At 47.8% G+C, this 24,768-nt stretch overlaps 1 protein-coding gene across 1 annotated transcript in view; it reads left to right on the forward strand.

Annotated features, from left to right (window-relative positions):
* The window catches only part of LOC119164283 (uncharacterized), a 252,433-nt gene that overhangs the window by 176,752 nt on the left and 50,913 nt on the right, over window positions 1-24,768 (forward strand). The window contains exon 2 of the mRNA XM_037416431.2: window positions 17,276-17,465. Within this exon, the coding sequence (XP_037272328.2) occupies window positions 17,276-17,465 (190 nt within the window). The remainder of the gene's footprint in view (window positions 1-17,275; window positions 17,466-24,768) is intronic.

Below are 24,768 nucleotides of genomic sequence, written 5' to 3' on the forward strand. Positions count from 1 at the left end.
TGGGACAGATTGTGCGAGGCGTGGAAGACACTTCACGTGCCATTATTTTTAGCATTGGGAGCAAAGACAAGCTATGATGTGATGTCATGGACAAGGACGCAAACAATATACGTGCAAAACGTTCACTTCTGAGATTGGGGGGTTAACGCTCTATCGAGCAAAATCTATCGAATACGAGAAAGAAACGCCTGTGGAACAAGAAACGAATGAAAAATGGGTTCTATTCTTTTCATTTTGTGTTTGCTATCTTCTCGCGCATCCCTACTTATTTCTGAGAGGAGTGCTCATTTTAGTTCAGTGTATGTTGCAGCATTGCAGGAGTATTGTGTATGCCATGGTAGCCATGGTGCCTTCGTGTAGGCATCGTAAGCGTTATGCGTGGTCAAATAATTTTATTTCCCCTAAACACACTTGCTACTTGCCTCGCAACATACAAAAGCTGAATTGCGCTCACGCAGATTTTTTTTCTGCGCAGAAAATAGTTTCTGTTGTAACAAGCTTGATTCCTTCAAGGTACACCTCAAGTCTGTCTGTCTAGTACTTACGGAGCAAGTACAATTAGTACGTACATTTAGGTTGAACTCTCGTCGCATTATATAAGGCTTCTGTTGATATGCTACTGAAGGTCGTTCATCGTTTACGCGAGGCATGGATCAGTGTTCGAGGTCACGTCCCCAATTCGCTTCCCTTGCTCCACTAAAAGGACCTGACACCATGCGAATATCAACGATACTACGATGTACAAGACCAGGCGAAGGTTCCTGTCCCTCCTGGGGCTGGCAGCGTGACAGGGACGGTGCGAGGTTCTGGGTCAGTGACGTCAGCCGCACAAAACAAATGCCATGCTTTCTATGTGCAGGCTTGTTCTTAATCGGGAGCAAACACAGGGTCCAGCGATCTAGCAGGTATGCGCACACTATACGTGCCACTCACGGGTCGAGCGATTCCTCTTTCGGTGAAGAAAACAAAGGAAGCACTCTTGTCGATTGCCACGCGCCTGCTCACATACCCTAGTCTCGGCGCACTCGGTCAGTGTTCCGGATCCGTCGGTGTAGCGGGAAATTCGTTATTGCGGAGTGTTGCTCCAAGGGCCACGTCCCTTCCCCCCGAACCCAGACGGTGAAAGTGGACGCGGGTCTGATGGAATCAATCTCGTACAAGCGCACGGGACGTGTACGTCCACAATTCCACGCGCGTTATGCGACTTGGGCACGTAATTTAGTTGCTTCTTTTATTCCTTCTTTCTCGTGTGTCTTAGTTCGAGTTGTCTGAGGACGTCACACATGGCTGCTCGTTGCCAACTTTGACATCTGCATGACTTAAACAAGATGGTTCACACTCTTCATATTGGTAGGCTATTTTGGAGTGTTTCTGGCTTGCACCGTTGCCTAGTTTCATTGGTTGTTGGCCAGAAGCTTTTATTCTGTGACCTGCAGTTTGATAACATAGGCTCAGGTCTCTCGCATCAGAACATTCAGGCCTCACCTATCGCAATTTTTCTGCCCTCCTGGACAGCCTGATTTGGTCTGTGGGCTCTGAGCTGTGCAGGTCATCGGCCCAACTCACCAAGGCAACATTGGGATTAATGTCTGGTATTCGCCTTACATTCTTAGAGCTTGTATTGTAGTGTAGCAGCTTTTGCATGGCAGACCTTACAGGTGCTATCGTGGCAGATCGCGCTCCTTCTAGTTTTTGTGGGCCAAAGCAATCAACTTGTATGCGAATGAATAACTGAATTGATTTTCTGGGAAAGTTGGGGGAAACCAGGTGTAGGCGTGTGGAGAGCTGGTGCGATTTGTTCTAGATCGTTCAAAGGCTGGCTTCACTGGGAATGGAATTAGTGTTGTTTCATCACAGTCGGGGGAACAACTGAAAGGTTGCGTTACTGTGTGACTGCTGTCCTGTGAAATTCGTTACAGCGAGATATATTTCATATGCCGTAAGCATCAGTGCTTCAGGACAGCAATACAATTTTTGTCATGCTATGTCATATCATGTCATGTCACGAAACATTTCTACGCAGAGTGGCAAGCGAACATAATTGGACAACTTGAGGTGTAATTGAGACCAGGCACATAATCGCGCAAAGAGCTGAATGCAACAATCTGTATGACTTGATTTCATTACGCGCCCCGCCGTGGTGGTCTAGTGCCTAAGGTACTCGGCTGCTGACCCGCAGGTCGCGGGTTCAAATCCCGGCTGCGGCGGCTGCATTTTCGATGGAGGTGAAAATGCTGTAGCCCCGTTTTTAAAGATTTGGGTGCACGTTAACGAACCCTAGGTGGTCGAAATTTCTGGAGCCCTCCACTACGGCGTCTCTCATAATCGTACGGTACTTTGGAACGTTAAACCCCACATATCAATCAAATGTATGCATTACACATTTCGCGTGTTTATTCAAACGACGTCACTTCGGATGACAATGTGCTGCTGTATATTCTGTGTTTCTTCTTTTTGTTTTACTTAAGCTCGAGTTGAGGCTCAGTGCTCGTCTTCACTTCGTCCTCATTTCTGCCTCGCTTTGTTTGTTATGAATTCATTGCCGAAGAAATGGGCCTATATCAACTATCACCCTTTCATCGCATCTGATTTCTCTAGAGGCGTCTAAACATCCACTGAGAACCGTATGAATTCATTTTTTTCTGAATGCACGGCGTCAGTTGCGGCCATTCGTGGTCCCTCGTGACGTTGTAGCACCGAGGCGCGTCCGACTCGCGTGGCAGGCGACCTGTGACCGCAGAAGAGCGAAGGGAAATACAGAAGGCAAAGTCGCGCGGCCACCCCTCCACCACCACTACCACCGACAAACCACAGATACAAAACTTCAGCGCGAGGGGGCACTGCACGGCACTCCGCTCCCTCCTCATTGCCACCAGGGTGACAACTATACCTTCTTCTGCCACATCCTCTCTTGCTGTTGCGTCGCTCCAGTAGCGCGAAGTTTTCGAAGTAGTGTATGAGGAGGAAAAAAAGGGGAGGGGGAGGGGCGCCATTTCGTTACGCTAAGCGGAACGGCAAGGTCAGGTTCGCAGATCGGACGCGCGTGACCCGAATTCTGGAGGAATCTTGCGAGGACGTGCCGCAGCCAGCTAGAGACACTGTCGCTCCCCTTTCCCCTACTCTCTCACCTTCTTCTTTCTTTCTCCCACTCTCTCTCTCTCTTTCTGCTCTCTAACGCGGAGTCACTCCTCGGAGCCCGCTTTTTCGTGAGCGCGCATACATATCTATCACGGCACCCGGGAATCCCTGCGACGGGACGTGCCTGGATGTGTGAACAGCGGAAGCCGCAATGCGTACAGCGTTCGAACGTTTTTAGCGTTGAGCAGCGTGAGAGCGAGTGTCTTATGTATGTGCTTTTTTAAAGACGATAGTCTATCTTGGGGAACTTCGACGGAAAAATTTTGGTCTGTCTGTCTGTCTGTCTGTCTGTCTGTCTGTCTGTCTGTCTGTCTGTCTGTCTGGCTGGCTGGCTGTCTGTCTGTCTGTTCACAAGTTCATCTGTTTGTCTGCCCTAACGATAGCTCAAACGGCACCAAACGGCCAACCCCATCCGCAGCGCCCACCAATACTGCTCAAGGTTTAGCGTTCATAGTTGTGCGATTGTCAATTAAAAAGCAACTATTGCTCAAATCTGAGGCGCCACAACAACGCTTCAATGTTTTCTGTGTCTGCCTTTATACTAGAGGAGGCACACACAAGTAACTCTATATAAGGAATGTAGCGTTTCATCACGCTGCGCTGACAGTGCAACGCGATGCTCAAAAAGGATGTTTCCAATGCTTTGCTACGACGTCACGGTGGTGGCACCTGCCCTTCGCTTTGCGTTCTACACCTTATCACCTCCGAGACTGGCGCGCATCTTTCTCCGCGGGCTGCACGCCTTCGTTTTCGAAGATAACTGTCAGATGGCGCTTGTTTCTAACGTGCCTCGATGCGCTCGTTCGCCTCCGCTACATGCTCGAGGCACTCTAACGCAGCGCCTCCAGAATACTGTTCAGCGATTTTCTTGCGCAGAACATGAAATAAAAGTTTTGTTCACTCTCTCCAGACGCAAGACTATCGTCTCTCGACGACATTTGCGGTGTAATATGCAGATTTGGAACCAATTTTTTAGTGTTGTTTTTGCTCAAAAAAAAAAAGACGATATTTGTGACGCTTACACTAGAACATAACATGCGAGACACTGAAAACTTCTCAGTGGAGTTTTTAGCCTTGTCAGAAGCTCACGCGTCCGTCATGGACACCGACGCTTGCAAAGCGAAATTGATTTCAATTTGTAGCACACGAAACTAAACGCAAATGAGCGCTTTTTATAGGCTGAATTTTAACTGCATACACTGTAAAGAGCCTTGACACACCTATTTGTTCTATTCATGTTACAACGTGTGCACTAATTATGGGTATATGGTTTCAGTTTAGTGACTATGAATCATTGTGCATTCATATTTTGGTGATTTATGAACAGAAAGAGTATGAATGTTATATAAATATGCGCCAGTTACCTATGCGCCCATCGGATATAAGCAGTTCAAGAGCGTGTTTTTTGTCTTAACGTTTAAGATCAACATGCTCTAAATAAGAATGTTAATCGTTGTGTGAAGCATGTGTGGGGGCGGGCACCTTTCTTTGGCTCATAATCATTTACCTCTCACCTTGCTCTTGATTGGTCAAAAAAACGGACATTGCATTTAATTGAGCGGAAGGGGCAAGGTTGTGACCCACTGGTGCTTTAGCACCAGTGGGTCACACGTTACGTTTTTCTCTTTTCAAAAGTAGATGCTCCAGCATTGTGCCGTTGGCTACCATAGTATGGTTCTGAATGTCAACATCGAGAATCTTCGGCTTCAGCCGAAGAAATGAGGATGGCGTCACTGGAAGGGGATGAGAACAGTGACGGTGGAGAGACTGCAGGGCTATCTCGTAGTTGGCTTAACCTGGCTGAACACGAGAAGCTTTAGCAAAATAACCGCATCACAACGTTGGAGATGGTAGCTTCTAGCTTGTTTGACAGTGGCCTGCTGAATAGGCAATAGTACTTCCGCTCTACACCTGCCTTTGTTTCATATTTTTTGGTGGGTCAGCTTTGCTCTTTTTGTTTGCTTTCCACCTTTCTTTTCCTTCCCTCCTACCCTTAGTGTAGGGTAGCAAACCGGATGCTACAGTTCTAGTTGAAGTCTGTTCCTTTACGTAGTTTATTATATATCTCCTCATTACATAACCCCAAACCAGAAAGATATATGTATAAAGATGCAAGGAAAGGCAGGAAGGTTAACCAGACGCACATCCGGTTTGCTACCCTGCACTGGGGAAGGGATGAAGGAGAGAAAAGAGGTTGCAGAGAAATAATAAGGTACACCCAATCACGAGCACACTCGGGGAGCCCACACAGTCTACAGGCGGTCGCTCAGGTTTGTTGTCTTTAAGTAAAGCAGGAGTGCTTTAGTCGCTTTCTGCGCAATTGAGGCCGATGCCCAAGGTCCCAGAATATTCTGCACACAGAATGGTCTAGAGTCAAGTTGATTCAAAACCATCCGGAGCTGGCATCGCTGCGTGTCGTAGCAAGCGCAGCTGTACAGAATCGCAAACCAATTAGAGCAATAAAATGTCCTATTGGGAAGCCTTTGTCACACCAGGCCAGTATCGCTCATGTATCGCTAACTTGCCTGATTTGATACGCCCTTGCCCTAGGACGAAGTGGATTCGTGGTGGCGGCGCCATATCATGATCGTTGATAGCGATCACCAACAGTATGAATGATATCAATTCTGTTCTTGCCCTTGATTCCGTTGCTAAACTCATGCTTTCAGCCGTCTTGATTTATTTACCGGTTTAAAAACATTTTTCCTCTGGCGATTTTATTATCGGTTGACAGTTCATGAGCTCCATTTTTTATCGACGGTGGCATTTCTAGAAGCCATCAAGGAAACACCAACTCGTCGATACTCTATCAGCCCGATCAATGACATTAATTAGCTCATTTTAATTCAACGAGTAATACCCAACTTCAACCGGTCCGATCGACTTGAAAAGGCAATCAAACGATCGTTAGAAACGCAACAGCGCTCTGGTATACCAGCTTTTCGAATTCCCTCATCCTTTTTTTTTTTCGCTGCAGGATAGCATCAAGGGAATATAAACTGATTCACGTTCCTGCCTTCCCTCTTTGTCATCGGCAAACAACCGCGACCTGCGAAAGTCAAGGCAGTCAAATTGTATAACATCGGGACGGAAGAGTAAAATGAGGCGCAATAGAAAATCTGCTCGTACATACACGCCACGATTTCGATGTCGAGTCTCAGTACGGCTAAGGCACTCGCTAGCTTAAGTAGCTGCTCTTTTAAACAGCGACCGACGATGTACGTTTTTGAAATGTACTCCAGGCCGGATGCTTAGACGAACTGGCTTGTGATTCTCGGAACAACCCCAGAGCGCGCTGCTTCTCCGTGCTGTGCGGGCATTTCTCGCGGTTGGACGTAGGCGTCTGCGCGCGCTTTTTCATGAAAGCGCACGTGGCCACTTCTTCGAAAGCCAGCAGGAAACCTGGTGTCTCTCTTTTCGACGACCACGTATGCACACTTCGCATCAGCGCATCAAAAAGCTGCTCTTTTCGAAAAGGAGTTCGCGGACGCGGGCGCTATGGCTGGACCCCTATAGCCCTGCTCTCGTCTTGAAGAGATACATTCCGCGCGAGTGTGTGTGTGTGTGTGTGTGTGTGTGTGTGTGTGTGTGTGTGTGTGTGTGTGTGTGTGTGTGTGTGTGTGTGTGTGTGTGTGTGTGTGTGTGTGTGTGTGTGTGTGTGTGTGTGTGTGTGTGTGTGTGTGTCGCTCCTATATGTGAAAATAACTAAAAGGAAAAAGGGGGGTAGCCCGTACCACCAGGAGGTATAACGGGCTCAAGCCAATCTAACATAAATGAAGAGGGGAAACTTCCCAAATTTTTATTTTTTTGAAAAGCCAATAAGTTAAAAAAAATAACATGGGTAAAAGCTAGTGAGTGCGGCATGAAACTGTAATAAATAAACTAGTTAGCTTCTCAGGAATGAGCAGGTCGATATGCAGCAGCAGTGTATTTCCCCCACTTAAGTTTTTAAAATTCGCGCGCGCGCGCGCGCGCGCGTGTGTGTGTGTGTGTGTGTGTGTGTGTGTGTGTGTGTGTGTGTGTGTGTGTGTGTGTGTGTGTGTGTGTGTGTGTGTGTGTGTGTGTGTGTGTGTGTGTGTGTGTGTGTGTGTGTGTGTGTGTGTGTGTGTGTGTGTGTGTGTGTGTGTGTGTGTGTGTGTGTGTGTGTGTGTGTGTGTGTGTGTGTGACAGATAGAGAGAAAGAGAGAGAGAGAAAGTGGGTCGATCAGCATAGTACAGCAAGCCTATAAAATACCTTTCAAGGTCAATAAAAAGGTCACACGAATCATATAAAACAGCGGCAGTTTGACATGATTTCCATGTTACGCTACGCTATATACTACACAAACCCGTTCACCTTTTGAGGGGGCACTGCACGTAAGACTTATAAAGTCTGTTTTATGTCGTCTCCGATGATTATGACATCTACTTACGTCACAGCGGCACATTACTTTCATGAATACGGGTCACTGGGAGATTCTCTATATAGCACCGTCGCTAGCTACAGGAGCATATTTTCATTTTTCTTCTTTAATGCGTGCTTTACGCACGTATATATATATACTTGAGGAAGTAGTCTTTCTCTCTCCCTCTTCTTTTTCTTTTTTTTTTTGCACGAGCGTACATTACACCGTCGCATATAAAACGAGGTAATAGAGTACTTTTCTTCGGTTTTTTTTTCATTATTGTTGTGTTTCCTTATTCGTGCTTATTGAGCAAACAGCTTCGTTCGCTATGGCCTGGAAAATGGCATTCGTGGTTCAGCATCGCCTTCATTTGCACGCTGGTTGTATATGGCTTACCGCGGAGATGGGAACTACATTGGCCTACACAACCTCAGCTGGGGACTATATTGGCAAAACGCGCTTTTAGCTGGCGGCTATATAGGCATGCACACTCGGAGCTTGGAACTATATAGGGACACCGAACGCCTGTATCGAGTCCACCGGTATGCTAAAACTGTTTACCCCCAAACTATATACGGTCGCACCGTTCCCGCCGATAACGTGTCCAGTGAACGCCTGTATCGAGTTCATCGGTATGGTAAAGCTGTTTACCCCCGAACTAAATACGGTCCGGCACCGTTCCCGCCGATAAGGCTGCGCGTTTTTCGCGTGTACTTTCTTTACGAACGCGCATCTGTATTCAGCCACTGCTCGTCTGTCGATGCAGGTCATGAATATACCGTAGGCTCGACTAGCTTCGCGCGACTCGCGCGGAGCTGGATTTACATCCCGGTAACGAGCGTAGCGTGCCCCATAGAGTGAGCGTCCAACGCGGGAAAAACAAAATGGCGGGAAACGAGTCACTCGTATACCGCGTTTGTCCGGTTATAGCTGTTATCCTTGCTACGGTGTCCCGGCGTTAATTAAGGTGCCCTGCACATTTGACACTGTTGGAGCTACGCAGAGTATGCTTCGGCGTGTTCCGGTGTTCACCGTTGGGAAGAGAAAGACGGGAAAACGAGCGCCCAACACCGCATCTGCTCGGTTATAACCATGGCCCTGAGGCAGGAACTATTCCCCGGTGTGGTGCGACAGAGTGGACATCTCCTGAATATCCGATGCCCTTGTGTGAATGCAAGTTTACTTCGACAACTCGTTTACTTTCTGTCGGACAGATATGTTTCTTACAGATACAGATACAGATACAGGCAAAACTGCCTGGTGATAATCGTTGTGTAGTATCCTAGTACAACTTCTCACGGCGCCAATGCTCCCTGAAGTGTAAAACTGGTGTTCATAGCCTCTGTAGTTTTATCTAGTGTACTATCCACGTAAACATTATTAAGGAGGAGAAAACGTTTTGGGAATACCCAGCGCAAATTATAGCCACAGAAAGCGCTATGAATAAGAGGGTAGGCTCGAAGAATTACGCGCAGTCTGGTCACAACACTTACGGAATACAATACACAGGAAAACAGTTATGGAATTTATGAATAGCGGGCGGTATATAGACGGCATTCCTGCGGCGCGCCAGGGTTGATAAAAGGCTCAGTTTGTGAAATGCTTGCCACGTCGGCGAAACACGCTGGGCAGAAAACGTGTGATACAATCAGATACAAACCCGGATTACACGATTAAGTCTCGCATACGTGTTAAAAAAGGCTCGCTTTTGCGCTAAAACTGCAGCAATGCACTTCTCGCCAGTTTAACGTAGGACCGCCTGAATTTGAAGCTTAGCCGAGGACTCGAATCACTTGATGCAGCACCATTCCAAACGTGATCGCATACGCACGCATACTTGAAGCACAGTGTGTAATGTGCACCACTATAGCGACCTGTGGTGTTCTTAGCCATTGGCAGTTCCCTTCCGGTAATGGTAGGCCATCTCGAAGGCCAGGCTTTTCTGGTATACAACTGGTCAGTGTGGTGGTAGAAGACGACGCTGTTTTTGTTAGTTTTGTTAGTTTTGTTGTTGTTGTTGTCGGCGGCGTCGGCGTCGTCGTCTTCTAATGTAAAAAAGTTTGCATATGAGCCCGCAAATGCCGTATACTCGTCGTATTTCGAACGCACCTAGCGCCACTTCTCTACGCATACCCGATCTCTCTGAGGCCAAGCTTGCGCAGGGACGTCGAGGAGGCGTCGCTTGCTGCAAACAGTGCGCGTGAACCATAGCGCACTGTGTGTGAACGACCTCCGTGACCACTTACGTCCCTCCCGAGGCATTCCTCTTTTTCTCGCGGTCAAACCAGATAATACCTTCCATTCTCTCGCACTCTTCGAGACCTCCTCCACTTCACCTTCTCGCTTCATTCACGCACCGACCGTGAGTGCGTACTCGTTGAGGCGATTATGTTGCGCTCGCTCGTGCTAATCGTTGGCGGCGCTGTGCAGATTCGCGCCCTTTGTGTCTGCGCGCGGTGGAGCTGCGGCTATTTCAAACTTTGTCGTCTCCTGACGCCTGCCTCCCATCGTCTTACGCACTGCGGAACGTTTTCTTTCTTTCAATGCTCTACCTAATCACACTGCTTGACCTTCTCTGCTATGTGTTCGCCTAAATGCGTGCGGCAACGTTCACATCGCGTTAAAAATGCAGCCGCTGCAGCCGGGATTCGATCCCGCGACCTGCGGGTCAGCAGCCCAGTACGTTAGCCACTATAGACCATGCGTGGCGGGGCCATGTTGTCAATCAAGAGCTCTCGAGGGTACGCGATGCAGGTGATGCACTGCACGCATCTATCTCTTCCAGGGCGTCAGAAGATGAGCTCGTTAAACGGTAAAAAACCTTGGCCGCGCCACCAGACTGACCAGACTGAGTGCAGCAGGTGCGATCTCCCAGCCTGCCTCGCGCGGCCCAACGTTTCATTGCCATTCCTTCTCATCGTCCACAGCTGGGAGTCTTCTCGACGCAAACGCGGCTCCTTCGTCTTCTTCCCAGGACCTTTTCCTCGTCGGCCTCATCGTCGGGGCCACCACGTGCAGGATGTCGCGCAACAATGTGCCATTGTTGTCTGTGTGGACGATGGACGCCCGCTCGTCCGACGCCGGCGTGTTTTGACGATGTGGCCGCGAATGCCGCGAGCTGCCCCGCGCATAGACTGTCCGGCAGTTTTTTTTTTTTTTAGTTCGTTCCTTCGTGCGTTTTGCCTTCGTTTGCATCCACATTCCCGACGCTGCATGCGTGAGCTCTCTCTCTCTTTCACTCACTCCCTCTCTCTCTCTTTTACTCACTCACCTGTCCCTCCGGTCTGATGGAGCACTTGCTTACGCTCCGGCGCGGCTTTATTTGTTCTATGGGGCACTCATTGAGTGGAGATGAGATTTCACTGTTTCACAATGGCAAAGAGGGTTGATAGGTCGCTAAATTCACTACTGCCTACCTTTTGACAGATAGGTGAACCTACCCGCGGCACTCTTTTTTCGAGAACGGTGGGCCAGAATTGAGCCACTAACTGGGACATCCATGCTGTGACTTCGCTTCGAATACCGGGGGCCTCGGAGAATTCAAGTCACCCAGAAGAGCGGCCTAGTGATGTTTCGTTGGTGAGGTGAGGTGGCAATGACGTGGTGTTGGAGGGATATAGGGCGTATCATTCGTGATTGCTCCCCATTTTTGTTGGTCGTACATTAAAGTGTATTAGAGAAAAGTGAGACACTAGCGGTGAGGAGAAATATTAGGGAAGTAACATGGCTGCCAGGAGTCAGATTCAGACAGCGACTAGTACGAGTATGTCCAAGATTGAAGTCACGATTGACATCAAAACGCTCCCATTGCAAACTGCTCTTCGCCATACAGCTCCATGACCAGCAATGATTATTTGGCATGCGTGACAACAGATACCATACACTTCTTCAGTCCATACGCATTGCACGCAAGCCTCGCAGCACACCCAATGAGGTGTCCACGTTCCAAAGTGAGGACACGGCGATCGACACGGTGTCCTCGTCTATACACGTTTAACATGCAGACGTCCGCATGCGGTGCCTTCACTACACGCGACTTGAAGAGAAATATTTAATCATCACATTTCACAACAAACACGTGGGCTCCTACGTTTGGCGTCTTCAATACACACCAACGCGTTCGGAAAATCAAAACGCCACACGTGGTGGGCTATCATCCACAAATCTGACGTTTAACGCGTGGACGTCTGTCTTGAGGTGTATTCAGCACAAACCAAGGCTTGGTGAAAATGAAGACGCCGCATTTGATGTTTAAGTGCATGTCCTCTAAACGTGTAACATATCCACATTTACATGTGGTGTCTTCAATGCTCATTAAGACTTACCGAAGGTCAAGGCTCCACGATAAGCATGGTGTCTTCATCTCACATTTGACGTAAGGACCTCTAGGTGGTGTGGTCTTGAATACACGCCATGATTTGGTGAATAGGAGGACATCACATTTGGTGTGGAGTCTTTATTGCTGCATCCACGTCTAACATAAGTACGTCTATATGCGCGGTGTCTTCTTTGCGCACCAAGACTTGGTGAGGACGGAGGCACCAATGCGAAAACTTGTCCCGAGTGTTCATCGCGCTGAATTGTATGCTTTGGGTGCCCCGAATATTGTCGCTTCTGAGATGCTCGTGCAATTGACTTTGTGAAAGGCGTTTCAGAGGAGTGCCCCAAGTTTCGCTTCCTACACATTTTCAAACCACCTATGACTACATATCGTAGTGGTCTCTTGGGCGTCCTTTATCATTAGCGGACGCGTTAGATTTGTACTTTATGTCCTAGTTCACTGTAGCCAAAAGTTTTTTTGATTGTCGTATACAGGCAGCATCGTGTGCTGCCAAGCAGCAAAGAAATACTGTGACAACTTCTGCTAGCGAACAATGGCATCGATATCACAGGAACAGGCAACGCCTGTCTCAGGCGTCGTGTTTCTCTTCCCATCCCGTCCGTGTATTTATTTATTTCAAATACCCTCAGAGTACAAACATACATTGAAGAGGAGAGGGGCAAAAGTTAGTACATAGTAACTACGTGATTATAGGTACAAAATGTAGATAGAAAATACAAATTATAGGTAGAAAACTGTTTGGCAGTACAATGCTTCACAATGTTCGTCACAACCAAAGAGTCTAGCTATCATCCACTCGTAGTGAAGCACCCAGGATGCAGAGGGCGTAGATAGACGGGCCATTAGGACGTTGGCCGTGTGTTATACACGGGTGCATTTCTATCTAGCCTTATAAAACGGACATTCGTGAGTCCCTCGTGCATACATTGTTACTTCTCCGCTTATGTTATGTATGTGCTTCTTGGTGGGAAAGCAATGTTGCGAACATTGTAAACACTGCCGCCCTGCCACTGACCTTTGTTTTTTTTTTCATTCGCCTCGTGATGCGGCGCCATAAGTATTCTCCGCACCTGTGGACAACTACGCAGCAGTGGCTATTCGTTTACCTATTTTTTTTTTGTTATTGTCTTCCCTTTGTGCTCGATACGCTGGCATTTCGTTGGGTCTGTATATTTCCTCGATTACATTTTTTGTAATGACGTATGGTTTGGTGAAATGGCACACACTATAGTCTTCGTGGGGAAATCCTAAAGGCCGCGCCTTGACGACGAACGAAAACATCGAACTCATGGACTTTCTGTGATCATGACACTCCTCGTCTTCGGAGCAGCTTGAGTGGCAAACAACGAGTCTCGCGAAAAAGCCAAAGTTTTCAAACAAGTATCTGAACAACTTGTCTTTTTCATGAGGCTATAGTTTTTTTGTTCTTCTCGCTTTTGCGCACTCGTGTGTTTTTGCGCATGTGATGTAAAACATGAGACGTTAGCATTTTGCTGTGCCTGTGTATTCACGTCTCTATAGCGTTTCTGTAATGGCACGTACCTCCGTGAAATGGCACACACTAACCTTCGTGTGGAAATCCTCAATTCCGTGCCTCGATGAAAGAAAACATTGAATTCTCGGACTTTTCGCATTCACGACACGTCTAATGCATTCACGACACGTCTAATCTGCGAAGAAAAAGCGAGTGGCGAACAATGAGACGACGAAGTGTCGCTCAAAACTTGGCTTCTGCGAGACGATATAGTTTTGTTCATTTTTTTTTCTGACTTTCTCGCGGACGCGTGTGTAGGCTTGCATGTGAACTCTGCGATTGGGCTGAGGGCAGCTGGTGGCCGAAGTTCAGGTGCCCTTTTCGGCAGTTGTTCCTTCGTGACGACCCGTGGCGATGCCTCCACCTCGCCTCGGCCGACGTTTTCTCGTTCGACAGCCTTGCTTGGGGCACCACGGATGCTGTTCTTGTGCCTCGCGCAGCTCCCAAAGTTCGCGGACCGCAAAATTATTAATTTTATTCTCCCAAGAGCATTCATTCAAAGCGTATACAACGTCGTTTTGTGGCTAGGAACTCGATGTAAAGCTTTGAATTGAATCAGTATGGTAAACCACGAGTGGGTACAGGGTTCCTCATTAAGAGCAGGGGAGTTTGAAGGTTTGTCGCAGTGTCCCTCCCTACGCAGTCAATGTATAAGGCCGATTTCGCCCTCTCCCTCTCTTAGCTAACTGGAGAACGCGCCCGCTTTCCCCTCCCCCATCCACATGTGCAGGCCTGTGCAATCGACTGGGAAGAAAAATGAATTCAGCTTTCGGGTCGTCATATTAAAATGCAAACAGACCTAGTGACTTCTTTTTTTACATTTGTTCTCCTGTGGGCCACTGCTAAGACTTGGTGTTCTAGCTTTCTTTTTTTGGTGCAAATGGCCGGCTTTGTAGAAGAAACCCGGATCACGTTTTCGGCTCAAGATCCAGTTCTCCGGGCTGTTCGGTCACGTGTGCTGTGCGTCACGAAAGTGCGTCGGCACGGGCGGGTTAAAACCAGTGCGAAAGTTTTGATTTTTCGCCTCGCCGACAACCGGTTCTTCCTGAATACGGGACCATTGCGTACTTTTTTGTGCTTTCTCTTCGCGTCTCGTATGCTCGAAATTCATGCCGATAAAGCATGCCGAGAATTAACATGAGTTGCGGTTCCAATTAGAACGCGGGAGCGAACATCTTCGTGGTGACTGATTCCATTACTCACACTACCTTTTTTTTTTTTTAAGACAGGTCTTCGAGATGTAGACGTTCTACTAAGATAAACGTATAGGTACGTTCACACCAAATAGTGCTATGGTCGCCAAGCACCAACAAATACATCGTGCAAGCTCTCAATTATGAATGCACAATGAATAGTGAACAAGTTTTTTTTTTTTTCAAATAAATGTATTATGCCGATTGCCTTTTCTGAGGACGCAAGATCGGCTGAGTCATTTGCTCGTTAGGGAACGAGGTTTGACTTATCTTCCCAGACCCATGAATCAACGGCACTCTAATATAAGCGCACTTGATGGAAATCCAAACCCCTACCCGGCTTGACCAACGCTGGTCCTATGCATTAGTTCCCAAACAGCACAAAGCTCGTTGCTAGCGGAGGTGTGACTGACCACTCCGACCCCGAAATTTTCATGAAAAGGGTACTTTATTGGAAATGAGTAATTAAAATAGGTGTTCTCCCAAAATTGTCAAGGTCTTCAGCAAGTGGGCCCTAGCCGAAAGAAATTCCTGGCTACGGGCCGGCGCAGTAAAGTAAACGACAACAGTTTCGTACCTAAGTGTAGGACGCGTCGTCATTACGTAATAATAAGCGTGCGACTTTCTCGCTAAGAGGCCTTGATCGGCTGGCAGTAAAGCCTCTCATTCCGAAAGCGGTACGCCCCTCACCGCGCCACCTGTGGCACGCGCATGCCTTAACCGGTCGCAAATGCTTCCTTCCACACGTATGTCGGGGCACGGACTCTCGTACAGTGCTTATGGCACTTTTGTGATCAATCATCGCGAACGTTTGCACAACGCCCGGAGCATGAGCATCGGCAGCGGAGTGTAAAGAGGGAATTTGTCTCACCCACCTCCTCAAACCCCACCTGCGAACCCTTCCCCCCCCCCCCCTCCTGTGGAGATCCGCTCCCGCCCAAGACTGACTGACTGTGCCAGGTTCCGTAAACTAGAAGACACCATTGTTTTTAAGGGTACAACTAACTTTGTGCTTACAATCGCTTAGTGTTGTTCCAAGCGGTACATATTGCTTGGCGAGCATCAGTTCGTAGTCCAGCGTCTCATGATCCACCAACGTCTCACGATCCACCCAACGTCTCACGTGGTACAACGTCTCACGATCCACCCGATACCCTGCACCTCCACCAGTCTTGTCACGTTTCTTAAGACAAACTTGGTTTAATGGGTTCGTTGAGTAGACTAGCCAAGCAGCAGCTCAGACAGATATTCGTTGTCTTCTTTCACTCCTCGATCTCAACCAAGCATATCATGTGGCAATATATACTCATATTCTCTTCCCGTACAAGTGCGCACAGCCCCAGAGTCTTTTCACGCTGTCGTGAGCGAACGGCGACGCCTGTGGTTGTTCTCGGAAACCCGAGACATCGAGCTGGAGGGCGGGCGCGACAGTTGAGACGGGCCAAGGTCTGAACTAAAGGCGACGGCCCGCGACTGTACTGCCGGTGCCGTTTCTGCTCTGAAGGGACGTGCACTCGCGCGCACGCGCGAGCTCTCCCATAACGTCCGTGAAGATTATATCAAAACAGAAGGGCTACAGCAAAGTCATTTCAAGGCGACCCCTCCGTCCCACGCGAAATCGCTGGGTCTCCTAACAGAAAAACTCCCATGGACGACATCAGGACCGCGGTCAACGTTCTCAAGACATCCATGGGAGAATAGTTGCAGCAGGAGGCAACAGTTTTCGATACAATTTGTTTCTCAACTGTCGTCGGTGGGATAAGATAGATAGATAGATAGATAGATAGATAGATAGATAGATAGATAGATAGATAGATAGATAGATAGATAGATAGATAGATAGATAGATAGATAGATAGATAGATAGATAGATAGATAGATAGATAGATAGATAGATAGATAGATAGATTGATATATAGATAGATAGATTGATATATAGATAGATAGATAGATAGATAGATAGATAGATAGATAGATAGATAGATAGATAGATAGATAGATAGATAGATAGATAGATAGATAGATAGATAGATAGATAGATAGATAGATAGATAGATAGATAGATAGATAGATAGATAGATAGATAGATAGATAGATAGATAGATAGATAGATAGATAGATAGATAGATAGATAGATAGATAGATAGATAGATAGATAGATAGATAGATAGATAGATAGATAGATAGATAGATAGATAGATAGATAGATTAAGATTCCTCAACACTAGATATTTTATTGTTGCATGTAGCTCGGCTAGTTGGTAGTGACTTGATGAGTCCGTAATATTAGTGAACACGCACTACCGACTGCACAGAACGTTTAGCGGTTGTCTTGTGTTGCTCAGTGTGGTCTGCAGAGTGCGTTGGGTGGCATTCAAAATTCATCGAGTATACATTTCGCACTAGTCAGCTGATTGCAACAAGGGGTTTGTTACTGCGTAATGGCTTTCGTTAAAACTGCGTCAAGGGGTGGCGTCGGTATCCTGGCTGCTCACAGTTACGGCTCCGTGGGCTCCTTAGTGACTGAACAGTAACATGCCCTGACTGAAGGTTCCGATCTCTTCGTTAATTATTTAAAATTTTGCAATAATGAAATGATTAAGTTAATAGGTGACTGATTGATTCTTTAATTGATTGCAGTCATAATAAATTCGCATCTTCTTCCTTTCTCTTTCTATCACAGCCGATGGTCGACATGAGCTCCGAGTCTGACTGGTCGACCATACTGGACAATCCCATCATCCTGCACGACCGCATGATGTCGGATGCCGTCCAGTCTCCACGCATACAGTCCGAACACTCGTACTCCATGACGTCCAGCGACGAAGGTCCGGACTCTCCGCTCTCCATTACGCCGCACATCAAAATTGAAGGTGAGTGAGCCCGTGTCATTGCGTATCTGCCGTGGCGAAAGAGTTCGGCGTTTCGCAGAAATTCTGGTGTTCGTGTCGGTATCGGCGGCGTCATTGAAAAAGCAGCGTTGGTTGTGAGCGATAATTCGAGGCAGATGCAACTAAAGATAGGCACCGAAGGACTTTGCACTTTCGCCTTTCTTGCGGCATTGTTTATATCTCCACCGAGAAACGAAGGCAGGCTTGCAATTGGAAAGGTGATGCAGTGTCTCTCTCTCTCTCTCTCTCTGTGTGTGGGCGTGTGTGTGTGTGTGTGTGTGTGTGTGTGTGTGTGGGCGTGTGTGTGTGTGTGTGTGTGAGCGTGTGTGTGTGGGCGTGTGTGTGGGGGGCGTGTGTGGGCGTGTGTGTGTGTGTGTGTGTGCGCGTGCGTGCGTGCGTACGGATATCGCTATCGCGTGTGGCTCTTACAGGCGAAACTTGAGGGTTCACCAGTCTTTCGTTCTTGTGCATAATATGATGGGGTTGAGCAAACTCCATAAACAGCACTGTTATTTTCATCGACTAAGTTAGTTTAGCCAAGAAAGATAAGCCACTACAGAAATACCTGTACTGCAGACATCTGAAAGCGCTTATCAATGTCACGATTTCGCACGCAAATCAACAAGACAAGAAAAATAATACAAGAACAGTTATATGAATAACGTTGCAACACCCTCCGTAGCGGCAGCAAGGGCGGGAAATTTTCACCGAAGTCCGGTCGAAATGTTTAATAAACTAATTATCCGTTGTTTTTTATTCACGCAACACTCACAACGCTATCAAAGACATTACAGTGAAGGGGTAAACACAATACAAGCGGATTTATACATCAAATATAACCAGTAGGAAGAAAAAAAGTGGGCACAAAAATATTAATTAGGTACGAAACCAGTATGCAATGAAAGGCAAAGATTACGGTTTTCTCGTGTCTGTCTACTACTCCTTCAACGCCTTCACGATTTTATATGTAATTTATATGAGCGAGAACATTTATGCTTTGTATATCTTCATCGTGTCACGTTGGGTAAGACCTGTTGGAAATGTCAGTTACAGCGAGAGAAGCTAGAACGGTAAGGTGTGGAGGAAATATCGGTGACATTCGGTAAGGTAGGCGGAGAAGGCTTGGACACCACTCATCTTTATGTATGTCTTGTCCAAGTTTTTTGGTAAGGCGCTAGCTCAAGAGCAGAGATAGCCCCAGTAACAACGAGCATCGGGTATCACTCTTCAAGGTCGGCGAACTAACCGGAACAAAAAGTAATACATTTCGGTACACGAGAAACTTTGTGCATTCTCACCGTCCTAACTCAATGTTTCACTTCAGCTTGCCGTTCACGCCTTTTGCATTCCCATTTTTGACGAATGCGATTACCGGCTTTCGTACGTGTTTCCTGAAAAGTTCTGATGAGGCAGTTGAGACAAATTGCTTCGCAAGCTTTTGTGTAAAAAATTTCCGCGAACATCGGTCGTATAGCGTGTGTTTCGCGAACTTAAGCCTTACTAAAGCTTCCTCTTTTTTCGCCAGTGAAGTTTGAAACGTGGGCGCACATAGTTTTCGACCTATTTTTGGGCACTTCAGTCTCCGGCCTCCTTGTCGGCTAGCTTTAGGCCTGGTCACGCTCCAGAAAACAAAAGATGATGCCTCGGCGTGCCGCCCAATTACTCAGCCGTTCCTTCTCGCAGTTCCGCGTTTCTGAGGCATACAAAACTAAAAAAATGGCAGCATATCTACGGAGTGAATGATGGAGAGTGGGGCGAAGCATCCGTCCGTCCATTCGTTCTTGCTTCCGCCCATCCATGCGTCCGTCTGTGTGACCGTCCATCCAACCGTCCGTGCGTGCGTCTGTTCGTGCGTCCGCGCATCCATCTGTGCGTCCATCCCTGCGTCCGTCCATGCATCTGTGTCCGTTCGTCCATCTATTCAACACTCCAAGTACCACCATCTCGCATCCTTTCACCATATATTCCCCATATAGAAGCACCGCCATCCAGCGGACATTCCAAGGACTAAACGAGAGGTGGCACACGCACACTTTCTTACGGCTTGCACTTCGTGTCTGCTTCCCATATTTAACCACCTCGAGTTCATGGTATATACTAGTTCAGTGTATTCATGGCACTGTGGCTCAACGCTCGCTAAATCTTTCGAAAACCATGGAGGTTACGCCCAGCGAGTTTAACGTAGCAACCCTTTCTTGTCAGATAGTGTTCAATGCACATGCCAATGGCTGCTAATGGGGAATGAAAGACAGGAGAATTCAGCTTTTAGTTAACGCGCACGCTGCGAATTTTTTATTGTTCAACAACGCACAGGAGAAATCTCCCACCGGCACCACCTTGGAGGTCAAAACATAAGACTGGTTACACACTACGACTACGACTACTACGAGAGACGAACGGGTGTTGCTTTAAGGAGCTTCGTCCCTAAAAATGGCGTGAACAAAAACTGTAACGTAGAAAGGGGCATGCCCTTGCCCCGAAATGAAACGTAGTGTTCCTACTATCTCTTCGGCTACACATCCGTGAATAGTGTGACAATAGACCCTTTAGAAAATTCAGTCTGGCAACATGGCTCTTCCGCCACATCTTGTTAACTCGTGCAAGCTGGCGGGCTGTGTGTCCCAGCGATGCCGATGAGCGTTCCCTGTAGCGCACACGGATACCGCTTGCGTTCCCGCAAAACGTGTACCGCGTTTGGACGGTACGCCAATGAGCGTCCCGTGGGTGAACAAGAGATGACGAGAAAAAAATGTGTTTTTTGTTTTGTTCGATAGTTTGCTTTGAATTTTGAAATGAGTCTATAGTAATAGTATCCGAGTTTTACCTCGCAGAATCACGATATGATTTTGAGGGATGCCGCAGTGGAAGGTTTCAGAAATTTCGGCGGTGTGGAGGAGTAGGTAAAACTTTATTAGACTAAGAGATTTGGGCACTTACGTTCCAGGGTCCCCGCACGACCCCACAGGCGGTGTGGTGTTCTTCCACGTAGTCGCTTGTATATATTTTGCAACACACTTTGTGGGATTGGCCAAGAATGCGACATTGAGCCCGTTTGATGCTCCTCTTTCTTCGTCCTTGTCCTGTGCGCGCTGCTTCAAGCAAACATCAAGCAGAGGCGTGCGCAGGGCTCCCCTCTACCGGAAGTGGTGGGGGAGGGGAGGATGGAAGTCTTTTCGCAGCGTCCGCAGCGTTCTTATCGCAGCGTTCCCTCCCTCCCCGTTGGTCGAGTCCAAATTCAGTATCGCAACGTGGACGAGAATTGACCATTTGCGGAAAAGTGAGCGCCCCCTGTCGTGTAAACAGGAAAGCTTCGCTTTTGGTTGGAAAACATCTTCGTCAACTAACACGCTCAATGCAGTGTTTAGCGGTTTAAATGCGCTTGTTTTGTTGCTTTAGGACCAAAAACGCATGCCCGTTACTGAAACAAGAAGGTAAAGGAGAAAAACATTCTGTTGACGTTTGTATACACGGTGTAAAACGAGAATTTCTCGCGTTTCAGCCTGAGAAATAACCAAGTGAGGTGATACCTGCACTCCGCTACCTCGACGGTTCGCCAGGCTCATTACGCCTGCTCTTTTAAGAAGAACATTATGTTATACACTTGAAGTTGAACCTTGAAATGTCTGTCGATTAACTATAGGTTCAGTGAGGACGGCTTGTGCACCGTCTGTGAGGTACGGTGTTTGCGTGAAAACGGCAGTGTTCGCCGTTACTACGGGTCATATTGATGGAACGCCAGGCTGATGTTTTCCAACCAAAACCAAAACGCCTGTACAGGAACGCTACCTATGCGGTTACTGCTCATGCGCAGTGGTTTTCCCGCAAATGGTCAATAGACAATGCTGGGTTCGCACGCAAGAACACAAGAGCGGTCGCCCCATAGTGGTCTTCCTCAAAAAGCCAGAAGCTAGCTGCTGCTCGTGCTGCTTGCTTCGTTCTCCTTGTGTCGTCTTGCCGGCTGTTAATCGCGACAATATGTTTTACAATGCATGAAAAAATGCCAACGAAATTCAAGCGACATTTCGTGCTTCCCAGAATGGCCTGCCTTCGGCCCCTTGTTTCCCGGAGCAAAGATGGGATGTAAACATTTCCTGGAATTCAACATGAGAAATCCATCATTATCATCAAACAGTTGAGTGGCCTTAAATTTTCCCTGCAGACAACGACGGGGTAGTTTTTACAGATTAAGCTTGTTGGGTGTACTTTGCCTCCCCCCTCTTAAGGTTATTAGGAGAAGGGGGTGCTCTTCCTGGCCCCCGCGTGCGCACACCAGTGTCAGTCGGTAGATGTATGCATACATGCTGGATGATTTTCAGGCACCGCCGGTTTCTTGCGCTTTATGCCTCTTGCGAGAGAATTCGGTCGCGCCGTTCTCCTATCCTACCACTCATTTCTCAGCTGCTCCTTTTATATTCGTTGTCTTGTTATTAGGCGCATCGCCGTGCCTGTAGCAAACGTGAACACTGTATCAATCCATGCTGCTCCATGATGTAGCATCGTTCGCCCACTCGAGGAACCTGGCGCATAAATCCATATTGCATATACACACACAGACTACATAAACGCGGCCTATACGAATCGCGTCTATATAAGTGCCGGTTGGTTGACTACACTGCGTGCTTTGAGCGCGTGAAGAAGAGAAAAAGTGGGACACGTTGATTGGCTCGCTTTATTCGGCGGCACCGCTTCGGGCAGACGCGTGACGCGTTTGTTTGTATGTTTATACTCACACGTTGTTCGAGCAAGTCTATTCCCTCCTCACCGTCACCCCCTACGCGTGTGCAGATATCTTGCCCATTTTAGCTGATCGACCTGCTCACTAGAGTCGCCCAAACGAACTTTGACCCTCCTCCTTCGCCCTTAACCGTTCTTGGTATCGATAGCGAACAAAGGAAAAGAAAAGGAACCACAGGAATAGCGGTAAGGGAACGGTGACGTACAAGGAGGTGCATGAACTTCCGCGTGAATTATGCTGATGAAGGTCTCAAGGTCACGGATATCCGCACCACCCCCTAACTTCAGTAACATCCCCCCCCCCCTCCTTTTCCAAAAGCACCCCATCTCAATCCTTCACCGTCATCCGTGGAACCATCCCCGCCGGCGGGCATCATTTTCCAGCCCGGGCCGCTTGGCGGCGCTGCACGTCACGACGCGCCAGCGCCGCATCGCGGTCGTGTCACGAACCGCGGTCTGATTCGGCCAATTAGCGTTATTTGCGCAACCCTTCTTTCGGTCGTTACCGGGAAGGGCGCACGAATAGTGTAAATGCAGTGGTGTAGCTGGGTGGTCACGGAGTTGGGTTAGGATATGGAAATTAGCTTTTAAGAGCGCAACGTACGCCTCAAAGCGGCGTCTGCATGCCCGTAATCTGTACCTGGATAGGTCACTCATCGGATTAAGCTCGGAATAAAATGGCTTGTCCTGAATGGCTTCATAATTACCCAAGAATTGAAAAAAATAAAGGCGTTAATCGTTTTCCTCTACATTCTAATAGATCACTGCCGTTTGCAGAATTGATCACACTGGTACGCCATCTACACACACACAGCATAATTAATCAGCAATATTTCTGAGACTAAGTAAACTTAGGCAGCTGATGATGCTCTTTCAGTTTCCAGCAAGTCCGGCTGCGGCTGGTCGTTCGCTTCAAATCGTCAAATTCTCCGCACTGGCACGTACTGTCGAATAAATCAAATCATCATTTACCTGCATAGCAGCTGTATACAAAAACAGAATGGTCAGCAAGACTTCGAGTACTCTGCGCCTGTAGGAGATGAGAAAGGAGGATGTAAGAGCAATTTTTTGTTAGACACAACGTTATGCAAGATGAACAAACAATGAAGCCAAAGAAAGTAGACAGGACTTTACTTGTGACACTTATGATATGAATTTGAAATCACCTACAGTGCATGAAAAGAAGACGTGGCGCCGGCTGTGTCTGGACTTGGAACTTTGGAATAACGTGCCTGATGCACTACCGATCGAGGGGGGTCATCCCCCCATCCGCTTTATCAGTTATATCCGGACATGTAAACTATAGTGTTGGTCAGTGCCGCTTGTAGCCATGACATGACGGTGGGTGCGGAATGCTCTTCTTCGCGTGCGGTCGTCACATAGCACGGTACTGTTGATGCGGAAGCCTTAAATGCCTCATAAAACGGCAAAACTGAGAGGCATCCCACGTCGTCGTCAACAGCAGTGAGGCGAGAAAGTCATCACGCGAGGACGCTGCCATGTGACGTGTTGCCAAAGTTTGTGACATCATCACATGACGTCGTCGCTTGGTGAAAGAGGGGCCAATCCCGGAGGCAGTGCTTAACAACACGGTGAGGTGTGGAGCTCACAGCGCCTGCGATCCAGTAGTCGTTGCAATATCTTATTGGTTCCATAAAGCTTTCGGAGGATGGGGGGGGGGGGGGGGGCGACGGGTGGAAGGGGTTCGTTACATTGACTGAACAAAAGAAAGCTTGTACTTTAAAGTCGAATGTTACGGATGTGTTACAAACGCTGTGGTGTTTTTCTTTCTTTTTTTTAACGAGCTGGAAGCTGACCAATAAGCTCTCGAATTGTACACACAAAAAAAATGAGAGCATGTGTGACGCCTTTCGGGTAGTCCTGAGTTGCCACGTATGTGATCCTCTTTAAAGAGGCACATTAACCATCCTGTGGGTCACACGACTCTCAGAAGGGAGTTATAGTGACACCCCGAAGAGAGTCGACGCGCCTTATTTACAGAGAGTCGTATGCATCGCAAGCCAGAACTCCCAAAAGGGAGTCAAATGACTTTACCCTTTTCTTATAGTCTACCTAGAGGCATCAAGTTTGCCAGAACGAGATTCTCGCAGTGAATAAAGAGGGGGGGTGAGTTAGTCCATCGATTTATTCCAACGGCCCAGCGAGGCCAGCTCGCCGGACAGTCGTATATGGTTGCTCCGTTTACGGAAGCGTACGTCCTACAGGACACGACTCCACGAGGGAAGCGAGTCTGGGAGCCGGTCTCAGCCTGTTTCCGTGGCCCACATTTAGTCAATGGACGGAGCGGGCACAGCTTGCGCACTCACGGCGACTGCGACGAGCGAGTTTCCGAGTTTCACATTCGCGTGAGAGACGACAAGCGCAGCGTGTTGCTCTATGCGGGTAGTTATTAGATGACCCTATAGTCGTTTCCCCGCACTTCTTTTTTTATTATTGCGCGAAGGATGGAGTACCATTGTGCTTGCCGTTTCTCGCCCTTCCTGTTCGTTGTTGCAGCGGTGGTGCCGTCGATTCGTCTTGCTAGTAGCAA

Source organism: Rhipicephalus microplus, chromosome 8 (genome assembly GCF_043290135.1).
Source record: "Rhipicephalus microplus isolate Deutch F79 chromosome 8, USDA_Rmic, whole genome shotgun sequence".
Classification (NCBI taxonomy): domain Eukaryota; kingdom Metazoa; phylum Arthropoda; class Arachnida; order Ixodida; family Ixodidae; genus Rhipicephalus; species Rhipicephalus microplus.